This window comes from Egretta garzetta, unplaced genomic scaffold (genome assembly GCF_000687185.1).
Source record: "Egretta garzetta isolate BGI_Z169 unplaced genomic scaffold, ASM68718v1 scaffold368, whole genome shotgun sequence".
Lineage (NCBI taxonomy): Eukaryota > Metazoa > Chordata > Aves > Pelecaniformes > Ardeidae > Egretta > Egretta garzetta.
Genome location: NW_009260684.1, coordinates 638,883 through 662,937, shown reverse-complemented (window position 1 = coordinate 662,937; position 24,055 = coordinate 638,883). Strand labels below are relative to the sequence as shown.

Here is a 24,055-nt window from a genome sequence, read left to right as displayed (position 1 = left end):
TCTTACCTGCAGTTCCGTTTAAATGAGTTTGGTCTGCTAGAAATCATTACTGAAGTAGAAGCAGAAGCCATAAAAACTCTTTCAGCCTCAGCAGTAAATGCCAGCCCAACCAGCTTTGCTCCTGCTGCTATCAACGCTTCCGCTGCCTCTAGCACTGCTTTGGAAGGTGAGCTTTTAGCTGTGGAAGAGAATATACAGTTTCTGAAAAAGCTTCTCGAAACAGCTCTGACTGAAATGCGTGTTTCAGTAGCGTGGTACTCCCTGGCGCAGCGTGCGGAGTGAGTCACTGTCTTATTTCGAATATTTTAGGGGTATTTAGAGTGAATGTAATTACTGCGTAGTCATAACAGTACCTGGCGCACGCATTGTGCTCGCCTTTATGGAAGGTAAGTGTGGTTATATAAATGATTTGGGCTAGATTTGTCGGTGTACTCAAACATCCCTCTCACGCTGAGTTTTAACTTACGTCCTGGGATCTCTTGTAAGTGGTGATTGTGGGAAGTTGGAGCCCCTTCTTTCCAGGGTAGTGGATCAGCAATGACATCAGTGTTTCTCCTTAACACCAGTGATTTACTTGTCAGCCATTAAGTCTGCATCTGTATTAAACTAAACTGCCTGTTTTGGGACTTTGAGACCAGAATGGTCTGGTCATATATACCTTATTAAATACTCTCAGCCTCCAAAACGGAGTGGTTGCACCCACTGGGCAGTGTCTCAGCTCCATGCTGACTCCAGAATCATGCTTGGGAATTGCCTGGGAGGGTGCTAGGTGCCCTAGGCCAGAAGTGCCCCAAGGCTGTGCTAAAGATGCGTGTGGCAGAGTTGCAGGACCTGGCACTGCTTGGTTTACTCATGTAGCTGTGCCTTAGCTGAGCGCTCTCAGGCGTGACGGGAGTTTCCAGCATTATTCCTTTCTCTGGTTACATGCGTTACACAGCGTGGAGCATGAATGGATGGCACAACGCTGTGCTAACCTGGGATTCCTGGCTCAGGATGAATCCCCAGTAGTGTCAGTTATCTTTGTAATAACATCCTTGAGAGTCTCCTCTAACCTGGCTCATGCCAAGAGTTACACTATTACCCATAAAAGTTTTGAGGTTTCCAGGGCTACTGTAATTGAACTTAGGGGAAAAACTGAGTTTTAACAGGATAATGCAAGCATGTTACTGGACATGCACATCAACGTAACGGACAAGAAGTGTCTTAGTTCTTTGCAGACCTGTTCTTACTCTGTTTATGCAGAACCCAGTAGCTCGAAACAGAATATTTGTATGTTAACCTCTGAGCTCTTTCATTCCAGACCACTTGCTTGGTTAAGTTGGCCAGCCTCGCTTACTTTGGGAGGTCAGTGGTTTCCTTTGATTAAATGACTCACTGTTTCAGTAGAGCTCCCTCACAGATGTGCCTGAGTGTCTTCTAGAGATACTAATGGAGATCAGTGCTAGGGAGTGAGTGACGATGAAAAGCTCTCATCCCAAGAGTACCATTAGCCGTCCAGCATCAGGTCATATTTTAAAGATGCTCTTGGTTAAATGTGACAGTATGTGGTTGTGGTATAGGGAGCCCTCGATAGCTTTGCCTGATGCCTCATACCAAAACCAGTCTTCTTCTCAGGTGGTGGCAGGAGACTTGAGAATTAGCTTGGGACACGCAGGCACCACGGAACAGCAGCTGGAGCCTGTTCAGTGTCTCATGGTCTTCAATCTCACCAGTGCATCCTGGTGCAGTAATTGAAAGGATGTTACCTCTTTGTATGAGGTCTGCGCTAGCGATGCTGGGTCCCTAGTCAAGGCAGGGCTACATCACTGAAGTCATACATCCCTATGGAGGGAATTTCTTCTTTGAGGAAAGAATGATCTCCCATCTTCTTGCCTGCATGGACAAGTGTCTGCCAGGTGGCTTTCCCCAGGATTTTGGTGGAACTATTTCTGTTTTCAGGTAGGACAGCTTTGTACCTGTCTTTCCTGCTGGCTTTTCTCATCTCAAATTTCATTGTAAGCTCTGCAGATTCACTTACACTTACAGGCATTCTCTTAGGCTCCTGCTGATTGTGGGTCATTCTCCTTGTCGGCTCGAGCTGAGGAGATGTCAATCCATCAGACAAAGAACCAGCTCTAATATGGACACCTCAGCGCTAAGAATTTTTCACACCCTTTTAGTCCAAGTATATTCCATAGATCAGTGTAACTTCTAATCGAGCAGACCTCTTCAAGTGCTCTTGGTTCTTGCAAGTTTTCCCTGTTTTGTCTTTTCCCTGCCTGGAATCATTGGTCCCCGAAGGCACAGGGAGAGGCTTTAAGTTGTGATACAAGCAGGCATGCGTGCACTCTGTGCGTAGGCAGTCTTTCTGCCCAATTCCAGCCAGCACCATCTGACATCCATATTGGGCTATAGGGAGCAATCAAATATTAATGAAAAATGTCAGTCGTCTTAGCAGAATGAATACAAGTACTGGTGAGGAGACTATGAAAATGGCTTTAAACAAAAAGCAAAGTGACTCATATCTCAGCGTTCCGGATTCTGTGATGTGGTGTGGTTTTTCTTTTTTTCTTTTGAAGTGTTTAATGGTGCATTCAAAAATGGATTGATTAGACCGGTGCACACAAGTGGTGCCACTAAATGCAGAATAGGAATGACGTATATGTAGGAGCCCCTCGTGCACAAATGGCATGTCAGGTTACTTGAGCAAAGTATGCATCAGGATAGTGCGGCTGCCTGGTAACGGGTATCACTGTAGTCATGCTTTGTTAAAATATTCAACATAAATTAATTTCCATTCGGAAGAACTCAAATCAAGTAAACATAAACGATATATTGGCATTATTCCTTACATTTTCATGCTTTCATTCAGATGAAAGATTGATATATATCCCTTGCTAGATATAGAAATAGTTGTTTCTATTCTCCCATCAATAATGTGCTATTTTTAGAGGCTGCCTATTAGAGATTTTCATATGTGCAAAGTATATATAAAGGCTGAAGTTTTTAAACTTAAGCAACTGCATTAAAAGTATCCAAACAAGATGGACTTGTTTGACATTTGTCTTTCAAGTTAGAGGGTTACTAGGAATAAAGAAATACAAAGAGATTTGTATCTGCATCCTGGTTATAGCCTTGAGATTATATCCTCCTTTATCACTTTTACAGGGGGCAGGGTTTCTCCAAAATTAAAATATTACAGATAAAAGGGTTTTTTCTTTAATGAGGTGGTACACTCTATGTGCCAGTGCACAGATAATAATTACTTCCTTCACAATGGGATACTGAGGGTCACTTAATGAAAGTCTGTAAAGGACTTTGACAGAACTAATTGCATGAAAGGTGTTTTAACATTTTAATTTAATAGTTGTCTTTTTCTTTGCTTCTGCAGTGCCCAGAGAAGACGTGCCCCACTCCCATCTCCAAAGCTGTGAGCAAATGGATTGCTTTGAGAATGGAAAGTTCTCTACTCAAATGGGCTCCCAGCAGCACAGGGACAGGTAAAGAAACCCAACATTCTTCCTGTTCTGTGTTTAAAAATGTCTAAAGAGCACATGGGATTAGAGAAAAGTGTTGCCGTGAGTAGAAGGAAGTCCTCAGAGCAAGTGTTACCGAGGCACAGCTGAAGCAGAGCCACCTGCACAGCCCTACTGATGACCTTCCTGTTACCCTGGAGGCTCCCATGCCCGACAGAGGAAGGCTGCTCTCGAGAGTTCCATCCTCATTTCTCTTCCCAGCCTGACAAAGTGCTGGTTGCGTGCTTGATGCCTCGGTTCCCCATCCTACAGACAAGGATGATGTCTTAACTTCCTGTAGAGTTGTAAATGGCAAAATTAAAAACTCTCTCAAGCTGCTGTGGTGGTGAGAGCAGTGCCAGTACCTTAGAGTGCTTTTAAAAGATATATACCTGGCACATCCTGCAAACTTGATTCACTTTTTTAGGTTCTCAGCCCAGGCATCCTCATTCTTCCAAAGAGGTACAGAGACACTGGGAATACTGCAGGAGTATTGTTGCACTTTTAATTTGATTTTGTTTTCAATTTTGGATGTTTAGTGATACCAGAGACATTCCAGATGATTGCAGAAACAGGGGAAATAGTAGAAATCTTAATACCAGCAGTGGCTGTCAGGTGAATGAGGCTGACAGACCTGTCAAACGTCTCAGAAGGAAGAGAAGGCTGCTTCTGGAGTCTGAGGATGATGAGGAAAATGCAGATGAGGACGAGGTAAATGAGGCTGCATGTATTTTCTTTAAAGAGAACTGTGAAGAGCAGGGACCATTCTGTGTCTCAGATTTCACTGTGCAATGCAAACTGAGCTGAGGGAGGCTGTTTTGTACCCATGAGAATGGACTGGGTCTGATCCTGATTTGCATCAGTAATGAGAATATCTGTTCTTGAAGTCTGAGGAGTTGTAAGGGTGAATAGCTCACACGAAGTCAAAGTCAAGATTTCAGACTGTATCTTCATAGGCGTAGTTACAGCCCTCTGCACCAAGTGTATTTCACAGTAATAAAAACACACGCCTCCAAAAATGCTTCACCTAACTACAGTCAAGTGCTATTAAGTGATACTGAAGATTAATGTCAAACCACAGAGTTTGATTGCTTTTTATTAGGTACTTGTGTGTACACTCACTGCACTACTAGAAACCTGTGTCAATGGCAGAGGAATACAAGTTCCTCAGTCCTGGCCTGATCTTTTTTTAACTTTTGTTAAGCATCTTACTCCCTTTAGGGGCCCTTTGTGCAAGCCTGCACTCTGCTACCGCGTGTGTAGCGTCTCAGGCCTGAACCGTTCTATTTATATTCACGTAGTGCACGTGCTTTTGTAATGCAGAGATGCTGGGGTAGGTGTTCATTGGTAATGCAAGCTGAAACTTCTGATGTCACGAACAGTTTAACTCATCTTGTTGCTCAGCTTTTCTCTGTGATGTGTATAAGATGGTTTTAAGTACGTATGTTTTCAGAAGTACTTGCATTCTGTCTCTTCCCCCTTCTCCTCATTTGAAACTGCCCCTCGCTCTCTTCTGGGGCACGATTGGCAGGCAGCTTTGCATTTCAGATTTTGCCCTTTCTGGTTCACTTTGAGAAATGACAACCCTGGGTGAATTAACATGAGTTTGAAAACCACATAGAAGAAATGTGAACGGCAATCTGGCTCGGAGTGTGGCACAGGGAGACCACATTTTCTGGGGTGTTCATCTATGACAGTAGTTACTTGAAGCTTCTGCTTCCTTCGGGGCTTCATAAATTACTTTTTTCCTGTATCCATTCCCTGGTGTAGATGGACATAACCTCTGAAAGGAAAAGGAAAGGGGAGCATTACAGTAAGGTTGCTTAAGTGAGCAGTAAATCCTGCATTGCAGAAAGCAAATCCTGTGTATTGTAATGGAGATTTTGGGCCCATGTTGCTCTTCAGTAGCCATATTTAAATGAACTTTAGTAGCATATATTAAATCATTTGTAAAGCACTTTGGGATACTGCAGGATCAAAGTTATATATGTAACATACCCTACTAATGTTCTTGCAGGGTTATTCAAAAGGAAATAATGCTAGCTAATAGTCCTGTTAGTTACATGTTACATCCTTATTGTACCTGCATTGTGAGATGATCAAAGAGGGAGGAAAAAACAATATTGCTAAACTTTTTTTTAACATATCTGTGTCTAGGAGAAGAATAAATCAAATAATATGAAAAGCCGCAGAAACACTAAACCAATAAAACAAGGTGAGCTAAGCTCATAGTCTCTTTTCTTTAATGTTTATAGATTTTTTTTGCTAGCTATTATAAAATGAATAATAGTAAACAGAAGAGGAAAGGATGGTAGAGCTCATTTCACATTCAGAATAGCTTATTAGGTACATAACCCTCTTACCGCAGTCAGTCTTCTGAAATGTATTAGCAAGAATAGACTAGATTTGCCTGCACGACAGGCACAGTGTAGAGGACCTAGGAGGAGACAGCCCGATCCCAAGCTCACTGAAGCCAGTAAGAATATTTTTTTCCATTGACTTTGGAGAGCTTCATAGCCACAGACTACAAATGCAAAATAGAAAATAAGTTGTAAACAACATGTGATTGATTATAGACTTTGGGTTATATTTTTTAAATACCTTTAAAGGAGTTAGCATATGTAAACTGGGGGGATATGTTTAATATGCATTTAAACCATAATTTTCTATGTGTACGACCGTGGTCCCACTAGAATGCATCCAAGCACCTGCCCAAGTTGTTGTTTTCATCATCTGTGTACTGGTAGCTGCTTCTCTAGTAGATGCATTGTGATATTAGCAGGTTATAAATACATGTGTGTGTGTGTATATATGTGTACGTATATATAAAAAATCTTGTGAACTGAACAAAAATTCACTTGGTTTTTCATTTGTTTTGTTTTAGGTTTATTTCAGCTGCAATTAAATGCCTCTTTGTGCTGTCTTTTAGCTTATATCTAACCCCTTATTCCTCTGTGAAATACCAGGAGAAGGAATTATTTTCCACAATTTTAAGTTATTATATCTTGTCTAAACTTTACAGTGGCAACTTTCCATGGGCATCTTGCCAGTAATCCGGGTGCCACAATTCATTTGACCTGTGTTATAATAATTTTTTTTTAATGAGAAATGAGCACAGGTTCCCTACTGCTGGAATTGATACCTTTCCTCAAAAGCTGGGTAACACTGCCTCCTTCGGGGTACAACGGCAAAACAGTGTTGGCATGTACGTGGGAGGAGAAAGGAGAGAGGGCAGAGCGGGAGGCATCTGAGAGAAACATTCATTTTTCTCTTTGTTTTTGATTGCTTAGTTGTTCCTGGAAAGAAGAAGGTATGGAACTGGGTTTCCTACTTAGAAGAGGAACGGATGCCAGCTGCTCCCCTAAAACTGTTCAGAGAGGTTGGCAGCTTTTTCAACTCTCTTGCTATGTTTTTCTCAGGCAACATCACAGAATTACTGACTCGGTGGAGGTAGGATTGGAGACTGCCCTCAAGCCGGCAGTTATATTTATGAGTTGTTGCGGTGCAAGCAGGCAGTAAAACCCCCCCATGTTTGTTTCCAGCCTTGAAGCACTGTGGAAACAAGCATCTGCCCTGCAAGTCTTATTCCAAACTAGGGTGTAAAAAATGCTGGTTGAACCTCCCTCAGAAATAAACAATGACTGTTTCGATCTGCTTTGGGTAGCTCTGGATAAACAGGCTGTTAGGCAATCTCCAAGGAAGTTGGAGAGGGAGAGCTTAATGTCTTTCACATGTCCTGTGCTTTGCCTGTGGTTGTACAACACCGCTTCCATCCTTCCTCTGCAGAAAGCTGTAAGTCAGTTAGCTCTGTGAATGTTGTAGATTGTCTCAGTGAGAAGCGACTGTTTCGAGGGAGGGTGGAAGTTGTGTTCATTCCTAGTCTGATGCATTGAAGGTGGAAGAGGACGAGTTTAGCCTTGGTGAAGCTGCTTCTGCACTCCAGTGCACCAGCCCACATTAGAAGTTCAGCTCCTGGTGAGCTCTTCAAAGCCGAGGGCTGTTGGCACCTTACAGAGTGAGATGAGAAGGGAAGTCAGGTCTAACTGCAGTGGATGCAATAAGCCATTTGCAATTCCAGTTTGGATTTCTTTTAAGCCTTTACTATACTTCAAATGTTGAATTTGGATTAAGACTGCAAATAAATGAAAAACACAAATGTTTTCTGGAATGACCGTGTAAGTGGGCTCCAGATCAAACATGCCTTGTCCCTTTTACTGTTTGAAGATGAGAAGTTACCTTTTGGGAAAGTCTGGACTGCTGACCTCGTGCTGACATAGGCAAAGTGATTTTAGCTTTCCTGGCTCTTTGTTTCTGCCAGCCCTCCCACACTGGGCTGTGAAGGGGATTCTTTTGTGTTTGAATAGAACTCATTTCTGCATCTGCTGAAAGATTTATTTATAGCTAATTGCAACAGGCTTGTGGTTCAGTGTTTTTGAGAGATTAATTAGAATAACAAGTAAATCTGAAATGCGGTGATCATGCCATTATTGATCTCTGTACCTGCGCCTGCCTATTAAAGCAGCAATCATTTAGTGATAGAATTGTCTTCTCTGAGTTGAAAATTTGAAGCCTGAAGTATATCTGATGACTGCTCTGCAATAGATGTTCTCTTTAGTAATTAAAAGCAAATGTTTCCTTCTTCCACCCCCCCCACAGTATCAATCATTCCCACAAGGCCGAAATGGATTTAAAGTTGGAATGAAATTGGAAGGGCTGGATCCCGAACACCCCTCTCGATTTTGTGTTCTCACAGTGGCTGAGGTAGTTGCTCTTCCTATCTTTGATTCCAAAAGTCCCATGTACATTTAGTAAATGTAAGAATAACAGTACTCAATTAATTAGTTAATGGTTAAGAGGAGTTCAAGGTGACAGTGAAGGAATAGTGTTCTGTGGTTAAGGATCTATGCCTGAAGTCCTACTGTCAGATTTTTGCAATTGTAACTCAGAATAGTAAACCTATTAATTGCATGCAATGAACAAATATGAAAAAGAACAATGCAGTTAGGCCCTAAGACTTAGTAAATATAAGCAAGTCAAAATGCTTTTATGCTTCTTCAATTATGTGAAATCTGTGTTGATCTGGTAGAGCCGTAAAAGTTCTCGGGCTGCATTTGTACTCCAGATGTTGCCGGACAGTGATATGTGCATGAGTATGGAATAGGAGGCCAGTGAAGTTACAGCAACCAATTTCATGTTCAACTGTTTGAAGTGAGAAGAGAAGAGCATGGAAACTGGGAGATGTAAATGAGGAAAAATAAAACTAGACTTTTGAGAAATAAATGAGATCTTAAATTTACTTTTATCTATAAATCCAAATGTGGAAGGAGTGTTTGATTAGTGTTTTTCTTTAACTTCTTTCTGACCCTTTATGATAATCAGAGCTCCCGTCATTATAGGTACAAGGGTACAGAATGCGATTACACTTTGATGGTTATCCAGAGTGCTATGACTTCTGGGTTAATGCTGATTCCTCAGACATCCATCCTGTTGGCTGGTGTGAAAAAACAAGTCATAAGCTGCTCCCTCCGAAAGGTATGAAAAAAAAAATAGTGTACAAGAAACCATAAATTCTACTAAGAACTAGTTGTCCTGGCTCTGCATGTTTCATTTTTAGTATGATTTCATTGTGGAACTCAATCTGAGTGGCTTAGAGGGAAGAGGTGTAACTAAGACAGTGAATCACAAAAGAACAAAACAGCTTCCTTTTGATATTCCCCAAGATTGACGTTGTTAGTCAAATTAGAAGCTCCTTATTGAATGAGTGTGTAATGCAAGGAGCCTCTTTGGGGTTCAGAACTTGCTTCTTCCCTGCATTCAGTTTCCTAGAAACATTTGAAGGTTGAGATTAATGATTGGACATTATAACGAAAAAGAGATGGATGTTTAAGCTGAAATGCATAACCCCTGAAGATTGTAGAAGGGCAGTTATCATGCAAAGTTCATATTCTTCCCAGGTAATTTCCATTTCTGAAAAACCAATCTGAATGTAACGGGGCTGTGTAAAACAATCTTTTTATCTCCCTTTCTAGGTTTCAAGGAGGGAGAATTTAATTGGACTTCCCATTTGAAGAATTGCAAAGCTCAAGCAGCTCCAAAAAGCCTTTTTAAGACCCTCAGCACAGTAAGTGGTGGTATTGAATACAAGATGTTTCAAATAGGTCTGATACTAAGTGAGTTTTGACCAGAATATTTACATGGTTTTAATATGCTCATGGTAGAGGTACAACCATGGTACAATCAGATGCAAGCTATTTCCTGCTGTGATTTATTTTTAAGATGGGAAACTAGTACAATTTTTCTTCCTTCCCCCAGTCACTGACTTTCCAGAGAGAGAATTTGTATTTCCCTTCCTCCTTAATACTGGAGTAAAAGATTTACTCTACCATTTATTATATATATTACAACAGCCTGTTTTGCTGTGTCCCTACAGTCAACATATTTGTGTCACTTTCCTCTAATTTAATAATTTCCAAAATAATTTCTGGTTTCTAGCAGCATACTCATGTGCGCCACGGGATTCATTATGAGGCTATGGATCTTGAGCATTTTTCATCCTTCACCCACTATTACTTTCTTTTTGGTTGTTAGCCTCAGTTCCTGTATAACAATCGCTCCCATTTTGTGTCACACAGATGACACAAAGTCCACGGTCTGGTGGATTTGACGCTGCAGATGCACAGAGCCCTGCCTTCAGTAGGGCCAGGGCCTACTGTGCAGCTCTGCTCTGTTTCCGACTGAGTCACCTCTTTAACTTGGAGACTCTCTAACTTTTCCACTAATAAGACAGGACCTGCACTGCTCACGCTTACCCTCAGCCAATGCTCATTGCTGCAAGGCGTGTGCATCTTAGCCCTTGAGTTTGTAGTGGTGTTGTATACCTGGAGATTCTGTTATTCGAGCTACATCAGCTCTTTTTTAGAAATAAGAACAGTCATCTCCAGAACACATGGAAATCTTGTCTGTAGACCTTTTGCCAGTAACTATAGTGTGTTTTGGTCTGTGGGTTTCAGGGTTACAACCTGCAACAAATTACTTTATAAGGGTAATTTAAATGGCCTGGCCTAGAACGTGGCTGATTTCCCTTTCCTGATGTCCTGTTCCTCAGCCTGTCACACCCTCTGGTTTTCGTCTGGGAATGAAACTAGAGGCAGTGGACAAGAAGAATCCGTCGCTGATGTGTGTCGCAACCATCACGGACATGGTGGATAACCGCCTCCTAATTCATTTTGATAACTGGGATGAGAGTTATGACTACTGGTAAAGAGATTCTATTCCTAATATATATCTGCAAGTAGACTGGTTTATTTCGCTCTTCCAGTAAGGGTAATATCGAATATTTAAAATGCAGTCACTAAAGTTGGGATCTTAAATCAGGTTTCAAGCATCTGAGTAATTACTTTGGGTTTTTACAAACTGCCAGTTGCCCTGTAGCTTCCCCTGATGTTTGAGTGCTCATCAGTTGGCTCAGTGCAAAACCAGTGGGGTTCCCTTGAACTGCCCATGAAGCATTTGAGGTAAGAAGTGTTTGAAGTAACACAGCTGGCTGACCTGGGTCAGGTCAGGGAATGTTCATGCTACCCATTCCTCTGGCAGAGCTAAAGGAAGGGTAAACTCCACTAGTGATGCCACCTGGAATTAGTAATATACTCTCTTCCCGGACTAGTAGTGGGTGTTGGCATGTCTCTGCCAACTTCCATTTGGAAGCAGGCAGTACTGAAGGCAGTAAAAATCCTTTCCATTTGTTTCAGCAGAGTTTGGCTAAGGCCCTTTGAAAATAAAATAGATTGCCAACATTTAGACTTTGAAGGCCTGACCTGCACTACAGTTGTTCTTCATCTTAGAACCTTGATCCCTTGCCCTCGTGCTGAGGCCAGGTGGAACATTAGTCAAGGAAACGTTTTCCCTTTTTGTTCCATGTTTTCCAACCTACATGAATGGAGCAACTTTCTTTGAATTTGTGAAAGCAGCACAAGGCACATGCGTCTCAAAATAGCACTGATTTGATCAGTATTCTGTGTTCTCTCCCCCATCTCCTTTTGCTTGTTTTTTTCAGAATAGGCACCTCTTTGGTGGCGAGTTGGTCTTTTCTTTCTTTGCCATAAATACATCACACAGAGCTTTGTAACATTGGTGTTTCCATTTGCAGGACTTTAGAGCTCGTTTCTTTACCATTTTAGCCCATGAAGCTTTGTTTTCATGCCGTGTTTTGTTTGGAATTTGAAAATTTTAATGGAACACACAAGTAAACAAAGCTTCAAAGTAGAGCTTGGCTGAAAACATACAGGTTTTTTCCTAGATCTGAAAGACTGCTTTGGTCCCTTCCTTGGAGCAGATGTGACAAAAGGGGCTGTCTCAAATTGGCCCCTTGCCTCCTTCAGGGAGTCAGAAGATCTAAACATGAAATGAAATTGGGAACCAGGCAAACTACCAGTAGGTTTCAGCTAGAGTTAGTGGATAACATGCAGTTCTTGGCACAGGAATGGTATTTCAGTTAGGGACAAGGGTTTGTTTTTTATTTCGTTGTTTCTTTTGCACTTTAGCTTGGATGTTCTGTGTCCAGGCTGAACTGTGTTTGGTATGGTCCACATGTGGGGGGCTTTTTGTTGTTTTTTTTAAAGCACCAGGCATTCTTTGTGTTTCCCTATCCTTTGGGGCAGCTTGAATGCCTTGAAAACTTGGCATTATAAATTCTAACGAGGTAATGCTTGTCTTTTACACCATGATCAGCACCGAAAGCATCTGCTAACCCAGCAAAGGCGTATCAGACAGCATTTGAAATTCTGCTTTTCTTTTTGCTTTAAAATTGACTGGTGCCAACTTTCCCTCTTTGATTCAGGTGTGAAGCTAGCAGCCCATATATTCGTCCTGTTGGCTACTGCCAAGAAACTGGAACCCCACTGACAACACCACCTGGTATGTTGAAAGTGAGACTTATTTCCTGCCTCAGTCAAAAAACGTGCAAGCTTTATCTTGCACATAATTACGTATTTGCAAGTTACAGGTTACGTTCAGTACTCTCTTCTCTACTGACTGAACAATATTATTGTTCATACTTTTTGCCACTGCATTTTATTTTGTTTCATAGCTCTTTCAAAAAATGTCATGGGGTTTGGTAATTTGTAATTTAATTTGATTTCAGAAGGGAAAGAACTTTGAAGTATTTGCAGCATTTCCTTTAAGGTGAGCTGGAAGAAAGAGGAATCAGTATCATGATTTCATACACGATAAGGTGGAATTTCTGGAAATGAAGGAATAACTGAAGCTCCATTTCTTTCTGCTGCACTGGAATTCAGTAAATGAAGAGAATGTTGGCAAATTAAAAAGGACCAGAACCTACAGGAAAATCAATGTTGCTTTCAGGCCTTGGAAATGCTCATTCACCTTAAAAATAACAAAAATTTTAAAATTATGTCTGCTTTTTGCTAGACTGACAGCCCTGGAGCAAGAATTTCTGTAATTACTGCGTATCAAGTTTAGTAGAGTGGGTGGCGCCACAAGATCCCTCTGCACTGGAGGAATTAGACTCTGTGCCTTTGCTGCAGATGCAAAAGGGGTTGTAACACTTACTCTTCAGCAACACCTCATCTGTTCCTGCTTCTGGAACAGGAGCAACGAGGCTGTGGCATGCAGCTCCCCTTCTCATATCACGATTGCCTCTGCCCCCAGCAGAATCTGCAGTCAATTCTGATTTCTCTGCTGAGAGATTTACGTGCAGCAATTTGCGGACTGTCCTATACATTTAGTCATTGCGCCCTCCTGCCAAAAGGAAACAATACTGAGGCTAAAAATTCCTGAAATAGGAAGGGGGAAAAAAGTAGAGCAGTTTCTTAAATGTAGCTGCTAGGGAGAGACATCCCGCTGTTGTTAGTAGCACACTTACGTAGGTGTCTGAGATTATAGCAACGGCGATGGAGCCTTTTATTTCCAGACTGCTTAGTTTTACTCAGCTATGGGTGAGTAGGTAGCAGGAGACGAGAAGTTTCTGCAATCTTGCAGGCACTCGGACATAGAATAGTTAATAAAATAGGGAATTAATTTAGTGATGCCACTACACATCACAGAATCCTCTGACTAGCTCTTAATTGGCAGCTTTCTCTAGAGAATAAGCATTGATTAAGCTATACAGAGATGAACTCTTCAGGTTTTTCAGGTCAGGGTTAAAGTGCTGTGTAGAAACTAGGGAAACTTGCAGTGGTGCTGTGTGTGCTGTAAGTGGTATGTATGAATAAACAGACCACTTCCCAGCACCATCCATTGTAAGTGCTAAATTAACACAATAGCCATGTGTTACATAGCTGCTTTTCTGTTTGTAACAATAAATGTGGTTTTTTCTTACTTAAATGTTAATTCTCTGTTTTTTTCAGGATACAAGGATTCCAAAGCCTTCTCATGGGAGAAATACTTGGAAGAAACTAATTCCCAGGCAGCCCCAGCAAGAGCATTCAAGCTGGTTGGTGAATCTCTTTGTCCTAGAGCAGGAGGGTAGGGGAAACTGTTATCTACCCTTTCTTGCGAGATGCTTTATTTGATGGTCGTTCACCATGTCTGTGCCAAGAGGGTGAAACTGGGTTTTTTACTTTGAGTTTAAGATCATCTCTCACTGCTGCTAAAACAAAACACACAGCAGGCAGCAAGATTTTTTTTTTAAATGATGCCTTGAAAAGCTGTCTTGGAAAGGATTTTTGACTAAAAAACTTGCTCCATTTAAGAGAAGAGCCTTCAGTCCTCACAGATAATTGTAGCTTTCAGAGGAATATGTGAAGGGCGGTACCTTGCCTCAGAGAGGGCATGGAGAAGGGAAAAAGCTGGTCGTCTGCTCGAGGTCTGACTGTGTGGGCAAAGGGGATCTCCCAGTTGACATCTGAGCAGGACTGGTGCTGGTTGAACAGACTTCCCGGACTCACCCTTCATGGGGATCAGAAGTGGATATCACTGGCCTGCAGCTGGTGACGTTTGGTGGGGAAGTGAGGAAGGGGTAGTGTGTTTGAGGGGGAATGAGAAGTATGCAGTTCCTCCATCAGGTGTCCCCTCCGCATGAAGTTTTAAAAACTTCTCTAAAATATTTTCACCTTGCAGTTGTGCAAATCCTTCTTCCCCTGGTTGGTGAGGCTGGAATTAAGGTAGAGTGAGAAGTTCCTATCAAGGTCTTATATGTTCTAATATAGATCTCAGCTCTTCTAGGGAGGAGCCAGCTGTGCCCTCCACACTAACATGATAGAGCATCTCTGCCAAACTCCTAGATGGAGTAAGATCATCCTGCAGACTAAATCTGAAGATGATGTTCTCAGCCTTGGGAGCATGAGCTTTTGTTTCTTACATTGGAGTTCAGTGCATTTATCTGGAAGCTTACCGTGAGCAGAAGCAAAAGAAAAGCCTTGAAAATAACTTCACTAAAAAACTCACATACTTTAAAGTTGATTTTTTTTTTCCTTAGCAGCTTCTTCCACACTGCTGGCTCACCTTGCTAAACTTTGCAGTACATTTAAAAACTTGGCTGTGCCGTCGTGACACTTGTCTTCATTCCTTTTGATGAAGTTAGCATTGCAGGTTAATACCTGCTGCCCTCCTGTATATTTTGTTGGTAAGCTCTTTGGGGCTGAGGAGGAAAAGCAATCAGGGAGGCCTCAGATAAGGGAGGTAAAAATCCAGCCAGACAAGTTTGATAATTGCTAGATTTCAGCAAGTGTCCATTTGAAGCTGTTGTACGTTGCAAGGTGGGTGTCAGGGAATAGGAAGAGGCTGGGTTTGCCTCTTTAGAGAACTGTAAGGCCACAGCTGGAGTTATCTGCAGCGCAGCTGAACTCCAAAACATCCCTTGGATTAAGGTTTTCCAGAGTTGGGCAGACAGCATCTTCGATCATGCAGCGCAGCATGTGAAGCACCTCGGAGCCAGTGTGCAGGATAATGAGTGAAGCTTGTCAGTAGGATGTATTGGTTGCCCCCAGGGTAGGCTCAGGCTTTTTCCGAGCTGTGCTAGTAAAATCCCAACAGTACTGGAAAATGGGAACCTTCAGAATACAAGAGCAAAAGAATGCAGCAATTGGTCTTCTACACAGTAGAGGAACAATAGAAGTAGTTTTGTAGAGGCAAATATTTTGGAAAGATAATAAAACTCTTCATGATACAAAAGAAACAGTGAAGTACGACCTACTTAAAACTCCCAGTCTGGAGTCCTCAGTAATCTGTCATTACGGCATTCTATTAGCAGATTTTCAGAATATAAAATGTGATGAGAAATGTCACCCGAAGATAACAGAGCTTTGCTCAGGACGGGGAGCCTTTTCAGCACTGAGTACTCCCTGTTTTGGATTCTTCCAAAGTGAAGTGTCTTCCCAGGGGGGAATGCAACTGCCTTGTCTGCTGCTTTTCCTGTTTTACGTACATCTCTGCAGCCATTGTTTTGCTCCTTCAGATATCTGGCTTTGAGAGAATAGTAGAAGGGCCAATTCTGGCTCTCATAAAACTCCAAAATATAAATTAGCATCCAACACTGTGTTTCGAAAATGAGACAGGAAAAAAAAAAGGCATTTAATATATCAACAGTTAATAGAACTCTTTCAAGATCAAACCTCGTTATTTTTCTGGCTTGGTTGGTCTGAAGTGCAAATACATGGCACAGTTATTGATTTTTTCTTTTATTATTATTATTATTCCAGCTAGCAATTACAGGAAATCAGTACATAAAAATATGGGTTGCAAGCCAGAACAGGCATTTCTCACTGAATTAGTTTTTAACAGTTTTCAAGAGCTATCTTATGTAGTCTGGAGACACTGATCATCAGCACAAATAGCAGATCTTCTGTCTGGGTTTCTGCCTTCTCCTTCACCCAAAAACGCAGGAGGAGACAGTTTGGTCATCAGCATCACTATTTCAGCCCATTGTCTTGGGCTGCCAACTCAAAAAATTCATAAGCTATTGCCAAAAAGGCAGCAACCCCTCAGCAAGACTTAAACAAATAGCCCTGCTCATCTTCTGGGCAGGATTTTGCTCTCTAGCACTCAGGCTCCTTCCTCAAGGAAGAGGACAAGGTTGGCTGGTTCAATAGCTTACTCTTAAAACTAAAAGCAGTTTAGATTGTCTGGCTTCTGGCGTGTTGTGTGGCTGGAAGCCTGTGCATAAATGTCTGCATCCAGATGAAAAGACCAAAGAGAAACTCAACATTTGGAGTCTGTAATCCCCTTAGCTCAGAAGTGGACCTCCTGCCCTACCCCTATCTACTGGCTGTAAAAAGGGTAAGGAAGATTGTGAGGGAAGAGTGATTATAATCATCTTTTCATTAACCTGATCCTGTTCAAAGACACGATTTATCATCTCTTGCTAAAATCCTGACCTTTGTGTGCAGAAGTGAAGACGGACGTGTTTTGAATGAGTATCCAGTGCTCTATAACCCCCAGCTGAGGAGGTCGGAGGAGGAATTTGCAGTCAGTCATTTAAAGATAAATGGAAAAATTGGTAAACGCTGTGTGTTGCTTGGAGGTTTACATCTTTGGGTGCTGCAAAGGGCACTCATCAGGCCAAAGGACATTCTGGAGTTTTTACAAAGCAGTTTGACTGCTGGGGTTTGAGAGAAAGGGTAAGGCAGCAACTGCAGGTGGGAGACTCCAGCAGCTGGGGCTGCTCTTGAGTCCCAGCACCTCAGTTCTTGGCAGTTGTTGGTAACAAGCAGATGCAGTTGTTGTCATAAGAAGTAGATGGTGACCTGCTTGATAAAGGTAACTGTAATATCCAGATGCCAAGAAGGACATCACATGGTGTTGTGAAGAGAGACGTCACGCAGCGGTGTGTTTCAGTTGTTCAGGTGCAAGACAGTGGTGAACTGGCTGCTGTCCTCGTCAGATGCAAGATCATCTCTGCTGTGTTTGGGAGTTTTGCTGTCAGGCTGCGGAGTCTGTGTGTTGGTGGAGCTTGTGGTAGCATCTGGCCTTTTTGCTGTTAGCGAAGTGCCTCTTGCCCTGGCTGCGAAATGCTCCTCTGCACTGAGGAAGCTCGAACTTCCTCTTGAATAGTTTTGGGCTGCTGACAAACAGACAGCTTAATCCTCTAGGAAACTCTTGATTTTAGCCTCTGAATCAGTCTGCCCTGTGAGATCAGGGGCCAAAGCAGCATAGGCATTTGAATAGTAGATGAGAACTTCAGCGCATTTTATTCAGAGCAGGTGACTAGCTCTGAAGGCTGCAGCTTTTTAGCATTCTGCTTACCATCCTCTCTTACAGCGACCCGCTCACGGATTCCAAGTTAATATGAAGTTAGAGGCTGTGGACAGAAGAAATCCCATCTTGATAAGAGTGGCAACAATAGTTGACAAAGATGACCATCGCATTAAGGTATGACCTTTCTTCGAAGTGCCAGTGCCCTTGTGCTGAGGAATATAGCAATTGGCAGTACAGAAAAAATACCCGTTTGGTATGAGGAGCAGCAAACAAACGCCTCGCAGATGATCTAGCCTACAGGCCTGCCCAACTGGAAAAGATTTCTGTTGTTTTGTCCTGTTGAATTCTGATGGAATTGCCTGGCATTGTTAGTTACTGTTTTAATGTAACTATTTTGAAATAACATTTGACAGCATGATTTTCCATCTCTTGGCGGTTTCTGTGTGATCTGTGCGAGTGAAGGCAGCGTTAATGTTCTGGTGGGAAGCTACCTGACAATTTTTTTTCCTAGCGTACTTAAAGAAAAACCCAAAACAAGTTAAACCCTGGTACATGTGGGAAATGGCTTCATTCTCCAGTATGAATTTGTAACATAAATGGGTTTTAACTAATTATTTTCACCTAAGTATATTGCCAGAAAAATCTGTTGTGCTTTGGCTTCTGAGAAATTAAGTATGAGCCAGCTAAAGAGGAGGCTGCACCAATGGAGGCTCCTCAGCTGCAGGTCTCCTTCCTGAAGGACGATTACATGGGCAGGAGTGGAGTTTGCTCCCCATTAACCATTTGATTCTCAGTCTCATTGCTATGACTGCAATGAAAAGTCAAGTTTTGCCAGTATATTGTAGTGTGAGACTCAGTTCATACATCTGTTTGAAATTTTGCTGCATAGACACCCCAGTAGGCTTTAAACTGCAGTGATCCTTGGTCTCTGTTAACCTGACCTGGATCTGAACTAACTATTGGCAGTAGTTCAGCAGAAAATTCTGGCTTGTTCACTGCAAAACTCACCAAACTTGTTGGCTTTTATGGTGTTTCGGGATCCTCAGAAAACAAAACTATTAAATAGAAAATTGTGTTTGCATAGATTTAGTCTTTGAGTATAGAGTGTGCTGGAGCACCCCATGGGCCGTGCTTTCTTGCAGCCCCTGTGTTTTGACTGTGTCACCAGAATCTGGTTGTTCTGTTAAACATAGATGCAGGGTTCAGGAAAACAGTTACACTGAGCACAAAGGACGATTGTGGTTGACTGAAAGATTGAATGAATCAGCCCTGACTTGAGCAAGGTGAAACAAAGGGGGAACTTAAAATAAAAGCTGAGTCATGTATCTCTCTGTATCTCTCACTGAGACTGTGTACTTCTTTTAGATACATTTTGATGGTTGGGACCGTAATTATGATTTCTGGGTCGATGCAGACAGCCCTGATGTTCATCCAGTAGGCTGGTGTGCAAAAACTGGACATGCTTTGCAAGTCCCTCTAGGTAAAGTAGATGACATCATATTGTTAATGTTGAATAACGCTCCTCAGTGCGGTCTGCTCTTCAGATGCAGGGAGCATTTTACAGATCTTAACATTCTCCAGTATGAATTTGTAACATAAATGGGTTTTAACTAATTATTTTCACCTAAGTATATTGCCAGAAAAATCTGTTGTGCTTTGGCTTCTGAGAAATTAAGTATGAGCCAGCTAAAGAGGAGGCTGCACCAATGGAGGCTCCTCAGCTGCAGGTCTCCTTCCTGAAGGACGATTACATGGGCAGGAGTGGAGTTTGCTCCCCATTAACCATTTGATTCTCAGTCTCATTGCTATGACTGCAATGAAAAGTCAAGTTTTGCCAGTATATTGTAGTGTGAGACTCAGTTCATACATCTGTTTGAAATTTTGCTGCATAGACACCCCAGTAGGCTTTAAACTGCAGTGATCCTTGGTCTCTGTTAACCTGACCTGGATCTGAACTAACTATTGGCAGTAGTTCAGCAGAAAATTCTGGCTTGTTCACTGCAAAACTCACCAAACTTGTTGGCTTTTATGGTGTTTCGGGATCCTCAGAAAACAAAACTATTAAATAGAAAATTGTGTTTGCATAGATTTAGTCTTTGAGTATAGAGTGTGCTGGAGCACCCCATGGGCCGTGCTTTCTTGCAGCCCCTGTGTTTTGACTGTGTCACCAGAATCTGGTTGTTCTGTTAAACATAGATGCAGGGTTCAGGAAAACAGTTACACTGAGCACAAAGGACGATTGTGGTTGACTGAAAGATTGAATGAATCAGCCCTGACTTGAGCAAGGTGAAACAAAGGGGGAACTTAAAATAAAAGCTGAGTCATGTATCTCTCTGTATCTCTCACTGAGACTGTGTACTTCTTTTAGATACATTTTGATGGTTGGGACCGTAATTATGATTTCTGGGTCGATGCAGACAGCCCTGATGTTCATCCAGTAGGCTGGTGTGCAAAAACTGGACATGCTTTGCAAGTCCCTCTAGGTAAAGTAGATGACATCATATTGTTAATGTTGAATAACGCTCCTCAGTGCGGTCTGCTCTTCAGATGCAGGGAGCATTTTACAGATCTTAACTTTTTTTTTTTCTTATTACCAGGTGCTGTTGATCGAGTGGGAACAGTGGGACAAGCGTGTCCTACTCCAGGCTGCCACGGTATCGGTCATGTCAGGGGACCACGATATGGAACACATTATACGTACGTATATGAGATCTTCTTACAAGGGTTCTGCCTGTGAGAGTCTGACTGCTGTCCATAATAATAATGCAGCAACAAGCACCTGCACTGCACTGAAATTATCTCAAGGTGTTTATTCCGGAGATAGTTATAACTGCAACTGCAGCTCCCTCTTGTGTCTAAATGTGCTGTTTCATCATAAGTTCTGTTATATCAGTATAATCATTACAACTGCAATGCAATCCAACATAGATGAATTCACTCCAATTTCTACATTCCAGCATTACTGAAGGGACTTTTTTTGTAAAATAATATACCCAAGAACAGCATGCAAGGAGACAGTTAAAGAGGGAGAGAGTGGGGGCAGATTATTAAAGTATGAGAGTGAGGAGAGCTAGCTCATGTTTTGTGCTCTGCCAATTGATTTCTTATGTGCTCTAGGAAGAGGAAGGTTTTTCTCAATTAAACTGTTTTAAAGAGCAAGAAAACAATGTCAGGTGGGAGGTCTGAAGATTTAGTAGTATATAATGTGGTAAAGGGCTTTGAATTTTTCAAAGTGAAAGTTGCAGGACTCTCTTATTTCATGAAATGTTGTTCAGACAAGCAGGTTACAGAGGAATAGCTCTTCTTGTTCTCTGAGGTGACTCTTTAAAAACATGACTTTGGTTTCTAATTCTGCCATGTAGTCCCCTGCTTTCCTGCGCCTAAAGCTGGGTAATAACATCTCCCTGAGTGTTTTTTGCCTCACTTTTTCTGGCTTTGATGATGGATATGTCAGCCTGAGGCTGGTAAGACTGTATGACAAAAACATGCATCATCATCTCTCTGGGTTTTTTTTCTTCTTTTTTCTTTAACACAGGTTAGTTGGCTGCCCATATTCTGATGTGAACCTCAACAGAGAGAACTTGTTACAGGACCGCCTGAGTGGGGAGAGACCTTCCCCTAACAACAGCATGCAGAAAGCCAAGAGGCTGGAGACTCCTGCCCCATTCCTGTCAGGAGCAGGAGAGTCTTCTCAGGAGGACTCTCCACAATCCAGGTGAGCTGAACCCTTTTCTTGGGCAGGTACTGGGGAGCAAAACCATTTTGCAAGGCTGAAAACCACAGGCATTAGCAGAGAAGCAGCAGAGCGCTGAGTTCATCTGTCTGTAATATTGACCCATGCCCCAGACACTCTTAGCAGAGAGCAGTGCACTTTTATACCCTCATATGCCTTAATAGGTTTCTTGATTCCTTAATCCTACTGCTCTGGTCACATTCCAACAAAGGAAATTGCATTCTGTCTCCATAAATTTTTCCTTGCTCTTTCAATTTAAAATATATTCTTTTCCTTCGTTTCCTGTCCTAAAACTGTCAAAAAAGGTTATTTTGCACTATTAAACTGTAACTGCAATCCACCCCAGAGTCAGCTGTGTTACACTGGTAGGCGTAATGACTATATGTGTATCACTTGGCAGACAAGTTGAGCTCCTCGAGATATTTTCTTACATGAAAATCTTGGAATTGTGTGTCGTTGAAGCAAACTGTGTATTAGTTCTTGGACTGCGGGAGGCAGTTAAAATGTGTCATGGGACAGACCTGGGCCTGAAGGCTTCTATTATTGTCAGCTTTAGTCTGTACGAATCCAGCCTCACCAGAGCAAACTCCAGCAACGCTTTTGTTCTTTGTTGTATGTGAAGTTCATTTGTTTTGCTTAGATTTACAACATTTTCAAGACATATTTGGCCAGAAAAAAAAGGAATACTTCTCTCCCCTCCCCGGCATACGTGGCCAAAGTTTGCCTCCTTCCATCCCAGAAGTGTGCAGGGGCCTCCTTTTGCTAATCTCAGTGCCAGAATTGATTGCATTTCAACGGCACTGTTACTGTAAAGCTCTCTTGGGAGCTTTGGGATTCTCCCAGAATAAATGGCATTCTAAAATTGTAATATGTATTTAATTTTCTGATAGTGGGAGGTCTGAATTCAGTATGCAGATCTAATAACACCCTACTGCTTGTCATTCCTTGGGCAATTGTGTAGCTCAGTTTACGCATCAAACTCAGTCATGGAGACTCTTAAATGTTATCCGGAGGTATCAAGATTCAAAAATCTTTAATCTCTTGATTTCACCATAAACACATGCTTCAGTGGGTTTCTTGTAGCTGCTGGAATCAGAGCCTCAGTCCACAGGGGCTGATATTATTTCACATAATCTCTCTCAATCCACTCTGAAGAGTAAAAAAGCACTTTGTACTGTGCCAGTAATGATGCGGGGAGAGAGGAAAGCTTCTACCACTAGGTGGTAGTTGTTGCTCTCGCTTGCAAGGAGCAGCCGGCTGTGCTCTCCTGCGGGAAAAGGGAACAGAGGATGTCAGTTTAGCTACTATTATTTATCTCTCTTTCCAGAAAATCTGCACAAGACAGTGAAAAGTCATGTCAAAGCAGTGTTCACAGTCTGTCGGAACAGTCTGAAAACAACCAAGAGAGAGACTGGGTAGAAGAGGATTCCTCTGCAGACATCAAAGCCAAACCAAAAAAGTAAATAAGATTTTTGTGAAGTATTTTCGTGCATTAACAATTGTGTTTCTTGATGCTACTGCTTTGTCTGAAATACAGATGTAAATCATAGCTTAGAACAGCCCAATTTGATCAGAGATTTGCAGCATAGGGTTTTAGAATGACGTGGTAAATCTCCTCCCTTCCTCCCATTATTTGGGGCCCTCTCCTGCAGTAAACTCAAATCTGAGTTCTAGCCATGAATTTAATAGCACAGTCCTTAGCTTAGAGAGAGAGGTCAGGGCCAGAGCAGTGCTATTGCTTATTTTGAGAGGGAAGAGGTTTTGGTTCCTAGAAGTGTTACTAATTTCTGTATAGGGAAGAAATTACGTTAGTTTGTGTATCTTTTGAAATGTTTTGTAATTGATGCTTTCAGGCTTGGGTGCTCGCACGCCTATATAAAGTTCCAGCTGGTGAAACAGGAAAGCAATGGGAAAGGTTGGTTAAATTTTCTTTGTTTTTCTGTGTACATGCATATATGTGCAATACACCACAAGGAACATTTAAGACTTTACAGCTTTTTTGTCTTTGATTCCACAGTCGACAGAAATCACATGCTGGAGGTGACGGCAATTATAGTCTTTCTTCCTTTAAAATGAGGAGGAAGGGTAAAGTTACTTAGAACTGAAATATATTTAATACTTTGTAGAGTGAAGCCTTATATTTATTAACTGAGAAGACAAGCTTGCACAATCTCTTGTACCACTTCATACTCTGCTGAAGTGGCAGGGGGTTTTTGTTCCCCAAGCAGTTGATGACCATTCTGCTGACAGAGCCAAGCAGAGGTGACAACGGAGATTTGGTCAAAACCTGGCAGATAGTTTAAGTTCCATCGACTTCTTTCTTTAGACCCCACTGGGTATTCAGAAACATAATTAGAGTCATTTTGGGTGGTGATTTTTTTTCTTCTAAGGATGACAGATGAAACAAAAAATTAAATGAAAAAACAATGCCTTTTTTTTTCTGGTACGTGACAGGTTAAGTTTTAAGAGAAGCTTTCTGATATCACTTTGGCAAACCATATGCTTAACTTTCAGATTTACTATAAAAAGCTATTTCAGAGAACCGAGCTGACCAGGCTTTTAGGAGGATTTAACATGGTAATAAGTCTCCAATCAAAAATAGCTAAGCAGGCACAAACTGGGACAGGTGCCTAGCCGCTTTTTTTTTTTTTTTTTTTTTTTTTAAAACTCTTTTTTT

At 41.8% G+C, this 24,055-nt stretch overlaps 1 protein-coding gene across 1 annotated transcript in view; it reads left to right on the top strand.

Annotated features, from left to right (window-relative positions):
- Positions 1-1,160: 1,160 nt before the first annotated feature.
- Positions 1,161-24,055, top strand: part of LOC104132528 (lethal(3)malignant brain tumor-like protein 4) — a 35,566-nt gene continuing 12,671 nt past the window's right edge. The window contains 17 exon segments of the mRNA XM_035901305.1: positions 1,161-1,184; positions 3,322-3,479; positions 4,034-4,205; positions 5,652-5,709; positions 6,785-6,873; positions 8,151-8,255; positions 8,891-9,026; positions 9,524-9,615; positions 10,600-10,751; positions 12,331-12,407; positions 13,859-13,944; positions 17,709-17,819; positions 19,011-19,125; positions 20,243-20,342; positions 21,181-21,360; positions 22,706-22,837; positions 23,232-23,293. Coding sequence (XP_035757198.1) covers positions 1,161-1,184; positions 3,322-3,479; positions 4,034-4,205; positions 5,652-5,709; positions 6,785-6,873; positions 8,151-8,255; positions 8,891-9,026; positions 9,524-9,615; positions 10,600-10,751; positions 12,331-12,407; positions 13,859-13,944; positions 17,709-17,819; positions 19,011-19,125; positions 20,243-20,342; positions 21,181-21,360; positions 22,706-22,837; positions 23,232-23,293 — 1,849 coding nt within the window.